Below are 12,735 nucleotides of genomic sequence, written 5' to 3' on the forward strand. Positions count from 1 at the left end.
CCTTCCTTTCCTTTGGATACGGGGCCCGTGAGAAGCCAAATGACCTCTGCAAGTCTCAAGCAGAGACCAGAACTGGGGTCCCGGGCTCTACTCCCAGACGCCCCTCTCCTTTCATTTGGGGAGTGCGGGCTCCAGGGCTTGGGCTGCGCTCCCCGCCTCCTGAGGTTAGAGGTGGGGAACACATCTAGCACGGCTCTGAGGCCCCAGCAGACAGCTAACGGGGTACTCGCCGTTGGGCCACGGCCAGTTCTCCCGCCCACTGGCCAGCCGGCGGGGCGGGACAACGGGTGGTGCCGGGCCGCGGTGGGCGGGGCAACGGAGGAAACTGGCGGGCTGGGGTGGGCGGGTCCTGAGTGGGCGTGGCCGCGTGGCCGCGTGGCCCCTCCTCTCGGGCGGAGGCAGGAGGTGCCGCGGCGCCGCCGCACACCAACTCATCCGAAACTTGAGCGCAGTGGTGGGCGCAGCCGCGCAGGATGGGGTGGTGCGGCCGCTGCTCGGGGCCGCTGCCGTCGCTGCTGATGCTGCTGCTGCTGCTGGCGCTGCCCGGCGTTGGCGCGGCCCCGCGCGCGGCGCTCTACTCGCCCTCCGACCCGCTGACGCTGCTGCAGGAGGACACCGTGCGTGGCGCCGTGCTGGGCTCCCGCAGCGCCTGGGCCGTGGAGTTCTTCGCCTCCTGGTGCGGCCACTGCATCGCCTTCGCCCCGACGTGGAAGGCGCTGGCCAACGACGTCAAAGGTGAGAAGCCGGGGGGTGGGGGCCGAGAGGGGGCAGGAGGGCAGGCCCGTTCCCCTCGCCCCACCCGGACCGCCCTCCTCACCCACCTGCCCCACCGAGAGGCCCTCCCACGCGGCCTGCTTCCCCCTGCCCACCACCTTCGCCCTCCTCTTCCTCTCCGCTCCTCCCATTTCCCCCAGTTTCACATCCCTCAACTCCATTTTTGCCCCCGCCCCTCCCTGTCTTTCTCCCCTAGGGCCCTGTCCCGAGCCTCTCTCCCCTTCCCGCGGCCTGGGCCCCCAGGCTGCTCTGCTTTCCCGTTGGACCAATGCCGACTTATACTGCCCCCATCCCTGCGACGGGGTCTCCTTTGTTCTTCCTCCTCTGACACCTTAGGGCTTCCTCCAGCCCAGCCTTGTGACAGTCCCCTCCCTGTCGCTCAGGGACCCGTGTGGGCTTCTTGCCAGGTTGACCAGCTGCTGTGGGATCAGCGCTGGGGAGGACAGGAACTGACACTCATTCTGTCGCCCCCAACCCCCACAGCTGGTTGACCCAGCTGGTACATAGACTTCCTTTCTCAGCTTTACCTTTGAGCCAGAGTTTTTCTGTCTCAGTTCCAGGCCTCCCCCGACCTGCTGCCTCAGGCTCCCTAGCTTCTGGGCCACATCCTTCTCTCTTCCCCTTGTCCATACACCCTCTTAGACCGAGAATTCTGTTTTAACCCTTGAACCCAGAGGCCTGACTGAAGGCAGCGTCTTGGTGTGTGTCTGACCCTTGCTCCATGTTCCCATTCACTGGCCGGACCATTCTAACCATATTGCCTCGATTCTAAGAGACCCGTCAATTGTGTGAGACACCGTTTATTTACTAACAGCCTGAAGGGTAGAGGGATAAGAAGACCACTAAATGCAGTGATTGAACCGTGTCGTCTATTACAGAAATGTGAACATTTTTGAAAACCTTAAGTCTTAGAGCTGAGGAATATGGTAATAATAGTAATTAATATTTACTGACTGCTTACTGTATGTCACCTTCCTGACTAAGTACTTGACATACATTATCTCAGAGTTTCCACAATTTAAAGACCCCCCCGTGGTGTCCCACCTCTGCCTAGCCCAAGTGGTGGGCATATTGAGGGCCAGGAGTGGCGTGGTGGCAGTGATTTGCTTCTGATATGTTGCCTCTGAATGGAGGTACTTCCTGATTGTGGTGCCAGGTCCCCAGCAGAACTCCTGATCTGAACTGATCTCTGAATGAGGACTGCTGGCTTCTCAGGAAATAGGCCTCTTTCTGGAGGGAGGAGAACTGGAACCATTATTCTCCTCCCGTGTCGTTGATATTTCTATAACTCAACTGTTTGTGCTAGATTAGCACATTAGATGTTGGTTTTCAAACTCAGGCTCCCTCTTCCCTTGAGTAGCTTGTACAGTGGTTACCCAAGTGGCTGGATGGAAAGATGTATACATCTGTTAGCCATATGGTCCTGGAAAGTTATTTTTAAACAAAACTGGTAAACCATTTTACCTCCATTTTACATGTAGACACTTGTCTGCGTGCCTTTCTGGTCCCATCAGCTGAATGTGCCATTTCTCAGCAACTATTCACACTATTTCAGTGCTGTCAACATCTCTGGTCATGGCAGGAGGGAGGAAGAATGTTGAACATGGAATTGGAACGTTTAAGGGGACATCAGGTGTTCAGGGGACATTGTGGGCCTAAACATCAGAAAAATCCTGTGATCATTTTCCACTTTGAGGCTCTAAGAGGTCTTGAATGGCCCCAGATCAACTCAACCTAGGAGATTCTTATGTCTTGAGAGGGCTGGAGGGAAGGCTTAGCTTCCAGCTGACTCATGTGCTTGGCTTTTTGCAACCCAGAGTTTCCACTGAATGGAACAGCCAGATACTGACCCAGCCTACTCCTGGATGAAGGTTGCCACTTCCAAAAGGAGTCTTTTCCTTTTCTTCCCCAGTGCATGGAGTGACAGTCTTCCCCTTCCCCGCCCCCCAAAAAAGCAAAACAACTTCAGAGAGGAAAATGGCAGCATCAAAGTGTGGAGATGAACCGTAGTCAATGGGAGGTGAGAGATTTAGGTGGAAATTGGAGATCTCCCATGAACGGTGGGCTAAGTCAGGCCCCTAAGCAAGATCATGTCCTCAGAGGGCACTGGTTCAATCTGGTGTGGGCCTACAATGGTGAAGAATGCCCCACTCCAATCTGAGGGGGTGTTTCCTGGTGAGGCCCTGCTGAGAAGCCAGGCTGCTCTCCCACCATCTCTGTTCTGAGGTTCCTTGAGAAAGTTTGGTTGTGGACCAGCAAAGGGCCTTTCTCATACCACCCTGGGCCACAGGAACGTGGCCCCGGCCCCCTGCGGACTGTATGAGTATCTTGGGTAGGAGCAGTAAGACTGTGGAAGGTCATAGAGGGAGAGAAGAACTTGCAACCCTGCCCAGCTGGCCTCAGGCATTTCATCTGATTGGCTAGGGCTCATTTCTTCAGTGACTTGTGAGATAGGTTCTTTGGAGCACTGGTTGCCGTGGGGCAGAGCAGTTGTTTTTAAGGACCTGGCTCATCTCTTTCTGCTGTGTTTCCCCAAAAATAAGACCCAGCCAGACAATCAGCTCTAATGCATCTTTTGGAGCAAAAATTAATATAAGATCTGGTCTTATTTTACTATAACATAAGACCGGGTATAATATAATATAACATAACATAACATCTCCAGGTCTTATATTAATATTTGCTCCAAAAGACACATGAGAGCTGATTGTCCAGCTAGGTGTTATTTTCGGGGAAACACTGTATTCCAGAGTAACTCTTACTGTTTCACCATATGTTTGGGAAATCGATTTTGTTCATTTTAGATCTTCATTACTCTTTGCTAATCAGTCAGTAAATATTTGTTGAGTGACCTCTGTGTGCAATTTGAAGGAAATGAGCTACACACAGCAGGAAGATTGGCAACAGGAAGACGCTGTGTTTGAAAAGGGTCAACGGACAGGCTGTCATTTCTTGCTGTAGTAATTCCGGGAAGGGGAAAGTTACAGGGATATCTGGTCACCAAAGGCCTTCATTTAAGCAGTGACCATGTTTCCCCGAAAATAAAACCGGGTCTTATATTAAGGTTTGCTCCAAAAGACACATTAGGTCTTATGTTCAGGGGACGTCATCCTGAAAAATCATGCTAGGGCTTCTTTTCCGGTTAGGACTTATTTTTGGGGAAACACAGTATTTATTATACACTTGCCTTATGCCAGGCACTTTGCCAAGGGTCTTCACAGGCTGCTATATATATGACCTTTATGGAAAATATCTGAGCAATCTTCAAGTAACTTGCCCCAGACAATACAGATTCTAAAGGAGGTTCTCAAACCCAGCTCTTTTTGACTCTCCAGAGCCCGGGCAGGGGGAGAGGTGGGTGGAGGAGGAAGGGTACTCCAGGTGGGGACATGGAGGTGGTTTGTAAGGCACAGATGTCGGGGTGACAGCGAGCAGTGTTAGTGTGCCTCTCTTTCTCTTCCAGGGCGAACACCGCCCTTCCTACTTGTACCCCTGCGATGCCTAGTGCAGAGCCTGGCATGGGGTACGAGCCCACTGCCCACTCACGCAGGCCAATGGCGTGAGCCTCACCGGAGTCATGAGAGAATGCGAGTGACCGAGCCTTCTGCTGGTGCTGTGGTTCCTTTTGACTCAGACCTGGGGTCGAGTCAAGGTGTGAGGGGTAGGGAAGGTATTTTGTCCATCCCATGACCTCACTGCCCATAAGTCTGCAACGTGGAGGGAGGGACGAGGTGGTGACCTCATGGTACTGGCTAACTCCCTCTAGCAGGACAGCTCCTGGAGACTTTGGTGGAGCTGTGGTTCTGACCTCTCCACCTGACTGGCTCTTGGTGAGTGGGGTGGGTCTGGCCTCTGCCTTAATCATGGCCCAGCTTTGCTTAACACCCAGAGGCCTCATGGCCATTTTTCTTGCCAACTGTGCCATCTGACACTTGCACGGTTATCAGAGCTGGAAAGGACATGAGATGTCATCCATCCTGGCCTTCGTTTGACCCATGAGGAAACAGGCCTAGAGAGGAGACATGGGGAGCTCATGGTGCTTTGGCCAGTTATAGCAAGTCTGTGACTTGTTACATAGCAAGTCCAGTGCCCCTCCTGAACTTGTGAGTGGGGGCCAAAACACTGTGACTCCAGAAATAGCCCATCACCCCCTTACCACAGGGAGTCCCCTCAGCCACCACCCCAAAGTCCACAGCTGTCCTCCTAGACACCCTTGCCTCCCCACCCTTCCCCTGTCCATTTGCTCATTTACTCTGTTGTTAGTGAAGAAATGACTCCAAGGGCAGTAATTGCACCAGGAAATATTTTTGTCCCCAAGAGCAGGGCTGAAGGGATACTGCTGATCCTTTCGGTGTCAGGCCCACAGGTTGTAGTATCTGAGTCACCTGACACTTTAAAAAGCCTCTCTCACCCGGTGGGTTCCGATAGCAGTGTGCTTTGCCTCACCTGGGAAGCACCCAGGTAAGGGTCCTCTCTAGTCCTGTGCTGTTAAACTCGAGTGATGCATAGTCAGGCCCACAGCGATTCGTGCAAACCAGATCATTATGTCACGAGGGCTCATTAAGGTATTGACATTGATATTCCTGAGAAACATTCCTCAGTCAGGACTCTCCCAGCACCTGACTGGCCCCAGCCTCCCCCTCCACATCCCCTCCACCCCCCGATGCTGGGACAGGTAGGAAGAGGCCCTGGCTCCATTTCTTGGAGGTACAGGGAATCAGGCAGAAAGAGAAGGCGTCCGAGACCGCCCAGGAGTAAGGGGCTGGGGACTCCCCGGCATCACCTTTCCTCTTGTCCTAACACCCCGCCCGCCCTGAGCCTGCTCGGGGCCTCCTGGTTGCAAAGCCAACAGAGCAGCTCTCTGTTCTATCCCGGGCCCCCTGGAGACTAGCAGTGAGGCTCAAATTCTGGGTTCAGATCCCAGGCTCACCACTGATTGGTTGTGTGCTTCGGGCACAGTATTCTAATCTCTCTTTTACAGTCGAGGAAAGCAGATCTCCGGATAAGCACCTTACTTTCCTCATAGGGTAGTTGTGAGCATTAAATTAGATCCGTAAGGCACCTGATAAACTCTCCGGCCGTAGGAATTCATCCTCTCTGAGAGCTGAGTCTCTGAGTTACTGAGAATGGTATGGAACCAGAAGACAAAGCTGTTTCTACCATCTGTCTCTCATGGGGAGAGTTGTGATTGGAGCAAACAGAGAATGTAGAAAGGTGGCTTCCTGTCCCTGGTGACATAAACTTGGGAGCCCGTGGACAACCTGGAGGCCTCTCGGTCCCTGTCCTCATTTGTAAAGCACGGAAATGACACCCACGGTGGTGAAGAGCGATCACCTAGACTGTCCCCGTGTGCTCATTGAACGCTAGCTTTCTCTTCTGTCCGCTCCCTGTCCCTTCAGAGTCTTTGTGCCCCAGTGAGCAGCAGGCACTGACCGGCCCTGAGGGCTGGTGGCCTACACTCTTGGAGAGGAGAGAAGCAGGTGAGGCCAGCGGTCCTTGGTCACCCTGCCAGGGCCCATCACTGGCGGAAGGATGCGAAATTGCCTCTCTTCTCCCCTGATGTCTAATTGACTTACTGAGACAGCCGGGCCTCTCCTGTGGGTGTCCCTGAACAAGGTGACCGGAGCCTTAGATGCAGACTACAAGGAACCGAGCCTAGAGAGTGTCAGATGGCTGTAGGGGTGACCTGGGCTTCCCACCCTCTCCTGGGCCTGGCTCAGGTGCAGGAGTTGCCACAGAAAGGAGGCCTGGGTGCTGTTGCCTATGATCCAGGGCAAAACCCTGTACCTGGGCAGCTCTTACCTCCTGCATTTGCAAGTGACTGATGTTAACCTCACTCCCTACCTGGCCCTGAGAAGACATTGAGGCTGAGAGCAGCTGTTCCAGAACTGGAGCTGCTGAGAGCCAGCCCCTGGCCTGGGTCAGTTGTATAATTCAGCCATCAGCCGCTGAGCACCTACTGTGTGCTAGATAATGGGGAAGCTAGGCAGCGAGGATGCCAAAACAAAAAGACATTTAGGGATGGATAGGCTGGTCGTTGTTGGCAGAGACACAAGCAGGGCCCTGAGCCTTATGCTTCCAAGGCAGCTCTTTCTGGATGGAAAAATTGTGTTCAAATTGAGTTGTGCCTGACAAATGGGAGTTTATAGGGAAGGGGAGAGGGCACGTCGGAGTGGGCTGGAGACCTGAGAGAGGGCAAGCCTCAGCCTTCCTGCAGCAGAATTTGGGGAAGTGGGAAGAAGAGGCTGGGTGGGAGGGCAGGGGCCAGGTCGAGAATGGCCTTACGGCTGTAGGTTTTCTTCTAAAGGCAATGGGAGCCACCAGAGAATACTGAGTAGAGAGTGATACAATCACATCCACAGGTAGAAAGGATCACTTGGTGGCTGGGTAGGCCGGTGAGGGAGCATAGTTATCTGCAGTGGAGCTGCCCTAAGAAATCCTGCATTAGTTCACTACAGGTGAGGGGAGTAAAAGACCAAGCGTGGGGGAGGAGACGTGAGAGGCGAGACTTGGGAGAGTGGGTGGACAGGATTTGGAGGCTGGTTGGGATTAGTGGATCTGTGTGGACAGACTGCCCGACTCTGCCCCCACCAAGTGGTGCCAACCCTGGGCGTGCTGGTGACGGTGAGTAGTGTCTGGAACAGCAGGAGGGAAGCTGTCCTGAGCCTGGCACGGAGCAGAACCTGACCACAGCCGCAGTTTGTGCAAGTGAGATTTAAAGCCAAAGGATGCATGCCAGCTCGCAGATTCTTGGATAAGTTCACACTGCCGCCCTTGTGTGCCAGGGGAGCCGAGAGAGCTCCCCAAAAGGGGTTTGGCGAGATGGGAGGTTGGCAAGTTGGGGAAATGGCATGGTAGGGTGCCGCCCACCTGTCTGTGCTAAACACTTCCTTCCACTTCCTGTCCCTCTTCCCCCTCCCCCACCCCACTCACGCCCTCCTGCTAGGATTCCAGAGGCTTCAGTGCCAAGTGTGGACTGCGGAGCAAGAAAGGAAGAGAGGGGAGGAAGGACCAGCAGGGAGTGGTGCTGTTAGGCCTGCCCCCCTCCCTCGTGTCACCCCAAGAAGGAGCAGCTTAGTTGCTCTAGGCCTTTCCTGTGAGGGACAGACAGTGGTTGCCTGGGAGGTGTCTACCTCTTTCTGCATCTGTCTTGTGGAAGGAAGGGTAGCATTCCTTCCTGGACATAAAATGATCTTGGCAGCACTGATGCCTCCTGAAATACTGGTGTTTTCAGACATCATAAAGAACAGGTTCAGGGCAAGGTCAGAGGCCTTGGCAAAGCCGTGCTTCTCAGGGACGTTACTCAGCTGTTAGTATTCTGCCCTTAGCGGGTGGGCTGCCTGTGTAAATCCCCTCCACCCCCACCGCGCGTGTGTTCCACGTGGGAGGTGTAGGGCCCCGTGTGGAGCTCGCGTGCCACCGGGCAGGCGTCCTCCTTCACTCTTCTGCCCAGAAAAGCCAGTGGCTCCGGGGTGCTGCCAAGTCAGCCCAGACCTCTGCAGGCAAGCGCTCACGGGCCCCCGCCTGCCTCCCGCAGAGCCTCCTCCCTGGTCGTCTGGTCTCTGTCAGAGCCCCGCACAGCCAGCTGCTTCTCCCCTCGCGTGCCTCACACAGTTCCTGTTAACTTGACGGACTCTCCAGGTGCCACTCAATTTCCACCTGTCCTGCCAGGCCCATGCTCAGTCCCCAGGGCTGGTCTGTCCTGTGTCCAGACTCCTTGAGTGCTCTGTGTCACATGGCGTGGTACCAGTCCATCGCCACCTCACCATTCCTGTGGCTTCACGTGTGTGTATCTTGCCTTCCAGTGAGAGCAGCCTCATGGTAACGCGGACCTTTGGTGGGTGTTCACGGGGCACCTTGACCTTGAATCAGAGCTCAAGGTCTGATAGATGACCTTGGTAGATGAGTTTGTTTTCTGTTTCCCAGATCCTGGGCTGGGGCTCAGCACGGTGCCGTTCGTTATTCTCTCTGCCAATAAGTTACAGCAGAGGGAGGACTTGCAGCCTGAGGCCTGATGCTGGGAGCTGCCAGTCTCCGTCTAGACTCTGGCCCCAGGGCTCTTTCCCTGTGGCTTCTAGATTCCAGATGCTTCCCCTCCTCCCCTGGATTTCCTGCCTCCATCTCTGGCTGGGGAGCCAGTCCCCCTTGCCCTATGCTGACTGACTTCCAGCACCCAGCTGCAGAAACCATCACTGAGGGTCCCCCAAGGAATTGCAAACCTCCAGAGGCATGTTCTCCACCCTTCTGGAGCTGATCCTTTTTTTTTTTTTTAATTTTTATTGGAGAATATTGGGGAACAGTGTGTTTCTCCAGCGCCCATCAGCTCCAAGTTGTTGTCCACCAATCTAGTTGTGGAAGGCGCAGCTCAGCTCCAAGTCCAGTCACCGTTTTTAGTCTTAGCTGCAGGGGGTGCAGCCCACCATCCCATGCGGGAATTGAACTGGCGACCTTGTTGTTGAGAACTCACACTCTAACCAACTGAGCCATACGGCCGCCCTTCTGGAAGCTCGGTGGCAGCTCGTTGTCTTCAATCGAGTTGTGGAGGGGTGCAGCTCACTGGCCCATGTGGGAATCGAACCGGCAGCCCTGCTGCTCGGAGCTCGCGTTCTAACAAACCGAGCCATCGGCTGCCCTGGAGCTGATCCTCTTGAGAGGGCACAGGAGCAGAGGCAGTGTCAGGTTTTTTCCCTGGAGGCCCAGGCTCATCTCCCATCTCTCTTTAGCCCCGCCAGCCCCTCTCCGTGACAGAATAAGGGGGGACACAGATGCCACTACAGGACAGTGTTGCTTGTGCTATTTAACTGTGTCTGAAGCATGAGCTAAATGCAGAATGACCACACTGTCTCAGAGGTCCTTTTCTGAGGAAGGGGGCACCTTTCTCATGAGAGCTTTGGGGCAAGTGTGGTAGTGGTTGGTGGGGGTAGGATGTTGCATGGGTGAAGTGAGCAGGTAGAGGTGCCAGCCCCTCTTCCTTACCCCGGGTTTTTTGTCCTTTCAGACTGGAGGCCAGCGCTGACTCTCGCCGCTCTGGACTGTGCTGAGGAGACCAACAGCGCGGTCTGCAGAGACTTCAACATCCAGGGCTTCCCGACTGTGAGGGTGTGTGACAGGAGGGGGCGGGGCCTGGGGGCGGGGCCAGCCGCTGCCTGCTTCCCTGGTCTGCCCAGGTCTGCCCAGCTCTGCGGGCTTCTCTGATGCTCCTGGGCTGCATCCGTTTAAGTCCCAGCCCTGGACCGCTGCCCCTACGCTCCATGAGACACCTGTTCTAGAGGCAGAAAGGGGTGTGACTTAGGAGGCAGAAAAGAAAGAGGTCCCCTCGGTCTGGCAGATGCTCCTCTCTATAAGGGAAGGGGGCCGCGTGTGGATGTATTGGACGGGTAGATTTCAGCTGAAGAGATGATCACCTGGGCTGCTGAGAGCTCCCGGGGGCCTCTTCCCAGTTCCTCTCCCTCCTGACCTCCTACCTTAGCGATCTGATCTAAACCTTGTAAAACCTATAAAACCAGGGTTCAGGCTCTGACTGGTCCATGGCAGGATCAGACTCAGGGGCCCAATGGTCCCCCAGAAAAGAACCCCAGAGACACTGGCAAGCTGCACCCTCTTCAGGCAAGTGCCTTGAACCCAGGAAGTTTGGAAGCGACCTGTCAGGATAGCCTCACCCCACGGTCAAAATGCCAAAATGCCTCAGGTGGCAGGGATCTCCGTCACATCACGTCACATCCCGGGAGGTGGCACACCCAGCTCATGAGGGCACCGTCACCCCAACTCTGGCTAAAGGTCACAAAGGCCTTGCCTGCCAAACTGCCCACTGCGGGGCATGAAAACTTAATTATCTTCTGAACAACTGCCAAGGCTCCAAATAGGAGGCCCTGGAAAGCCCGAAGCAGAAGGCTGTGCAGCTCTACTTAGCACCCTCCCCAGGGCTCGGCCAAACCCAAACCCAAATCCAAATCCAAATCTGTCTCTAACTCCAGTTTTCAGTAGTTAGTCTCCTCCCACCAGAATGGCTTCTAGAAAAGCAGTTTCCTCTGTAGCCACTAAGATGATCAGGAAATGCCCTGAAAACAGAAAAGCCACACATTGTCCTCGGAGAAAGGTGTCTCTGAGCTCAGGTGCTTCAAGTTCCAGGCAGGACCTTGAGCTTGGAAGACCGGGCCCCCGCCTCCAGCAACGTCCAGCTCTAACTCCATGTGCCTCTCTGTTCCTCGTGCCCAGTGAAGTCCTGCTGGGCTCAGGGTTTGTACAGCCCAGGAGAGCCCCCTTTTACTCTCCTGTTACGACTTCGGGTCAGGGCCCAGCCCCAGGGTCAGCTGATGCCGTGGTGAGCCAGTGGCTCCTGCCACGTCCTATAGAGATGGCAGCAGAGACATTGCTTATAAATCATCCCTTCCAAGTTAAAAGACCTCCCTGGCAGGGCCATTGCCCTATCCTTGGCCTCAAGGTATGTAACTGAAAATATTTAAAATGACACTGCAGGGGAGGACGGGGCACTCTGTTCCTTCTGCTGAGCCGGGTGAGCAGCCCTGAGTGGGAAGCTGTGGGAAAAACGAGTGTGGCAGCAGGAGTCCTAGTTCACAGGCTGTTGTTTTTCTCTGAGTGGGGACTCAGCACAGGGGTCCAGGCACTGCCCAGGCCCCGGGAAAGAGGTTGGTGTTGGTGCCACGGCCAGGTCAGGACATCCTGTGGGGACTCTGTGGGGCCTGCCACTGGGGGCTTTCTGTTTCTACCTGGGAGAGGCTGGAGCTCAGGTGAAAAGGAAGGAGGTGGCCCAGGCAGTCAGGACATCCCGAGGCTCCTCAGGGCCAGCCCGTCACGCAGCACACGCAGTCTGAATGTCTCAGGTGCTGAATCATCTCCGTCACTGCCCAGCTGGCTGTGGGAGAGGAGCTGGGAGGGCCCAAAGCTGGTCTTGACCTTCCCTTGCTTCCACCTGCGCAGCACCTGGTTGGGCCAGGCCAGCCGTCATCTGTCCATTTCTTAAGAGCCCCAGAGACCTGTGTTGTGACCTCCCTGCCTCTCCCTAGGAGCCCGCAGGTCAGTTGCGGCAGGGAGAGCACTGGGTGCCCTGTTCTGAGGACTCTCGTGCACGGCCAAGCGACGGGCGGGTCTCTGCTCTCAGGCCCAGTGCACCTGCAGTGCGGAGTGTACACGCACAGTGAGATCCAGAAGTCGGTTTGTATCTGTAACCACTAACACAGAAGTTTCATAAAACAGTATTCTTACTAAGTGCTATCCACACTGATATTTTCTGTTCTATTTATTTAGGAAAAAAATGCTGTGATTCACTAAATTGATTTTACTGCTAATTGCTTCTAGTATTTGGAAAACACGACTCAGAGTCCAGATCTGCGGAGATTCTGGCCCGTTGAGAGCCTGGTGTGCCAGTGGGCAGCCTGGCTGTACGCCCTTGAAAGCAGACCCCGGAGTTTGGCCTGGCTGCCAGCCAGCCAGAGAGAGCCCTGTTGCCCGGTCTGCTGCCACCTGGGGACTGGAGCCTGGCCTTGTTCTTACCCACAGGGGATGTGAGAGCTCTCAGATGGGACACGTGTTGAGCAGGGGATGAGAGAGTGTTGCTGGTGTGACGAGACAGTCTCACACAAGAGTCTGGCCACCCCCCGTGACACACGTCATTACCCCTTTCCTCTGCCTCCTGCCCTTTGCCACTGAGCAAACAGGGAGCCTCCACCAGCTCAGCCTGTTTAGCAAACACCCTGCCCTGCAGGGCGGGCCAGCTGTGTCAGGTCCCCATCAGACTGGAACTGGAGCCCAACTGAAAGAAAACAAAAGTGCAGGGGAGGGACTGGTTTGCAGCAGGTTCTGGGTGGTGCTTGGGGACTTAGAGGCTGGAACTTCTGGGGGAAGGGCTTTGCCCTGGGCCACTGGGGTGCCCCTCCACAGGTAATGGACCAGAACCTTTGGTGGCCCAAGGCCTGGCTGGGATCAAGTTTCCAGGGAACAGCA

The 12,735-nt window shown here is 55.2% G+C and overlaps 1 protein-coding gene across 1 annotated transcript in view; it reads left to right on the forward strand.

The window, feature by feature from the left end:
* Window positions 1-379: 379 nt before the first annotated feature.
* QSOX1 (quiescin sulfhydryl oxidase 1) overlaps window positions 380-12,735 on the forward strand; it is a 38,652-nt gene continuing 26,296 nt past the window's right edge. The window contains exons 1-2 of the mRNA XM_033092787.1: window positions 380-735; window positions 9,773-9,873. Of these exons, the coding sequence (XP_032948678.1) occupies window positions 474-735; window positions 9,773-9,873 (363 nt within the window). The 5' untranslated portion in view covers window positions 380-473. The remainder of the gene's footprint in view (window positions 736-9,772; window positions 9,874-12,735) is intronic.

This window comes from Rhinolophus ferrumequinum, chromosome 22 (assembly GCF_004115265.2).
Source record: "Rhinolophus ferrumequinum isolate MPI-CBG mRhiFer1 chromosome 22, mRhiFer1_v1.p, whole genome shotgun sequence".
NCBI lineage: Eukaryota > Metazoa > Chordata > Mammalia > Chiroptera > Rhinolophidae > Rhinolophus > Rhinolophus ferrumequinum.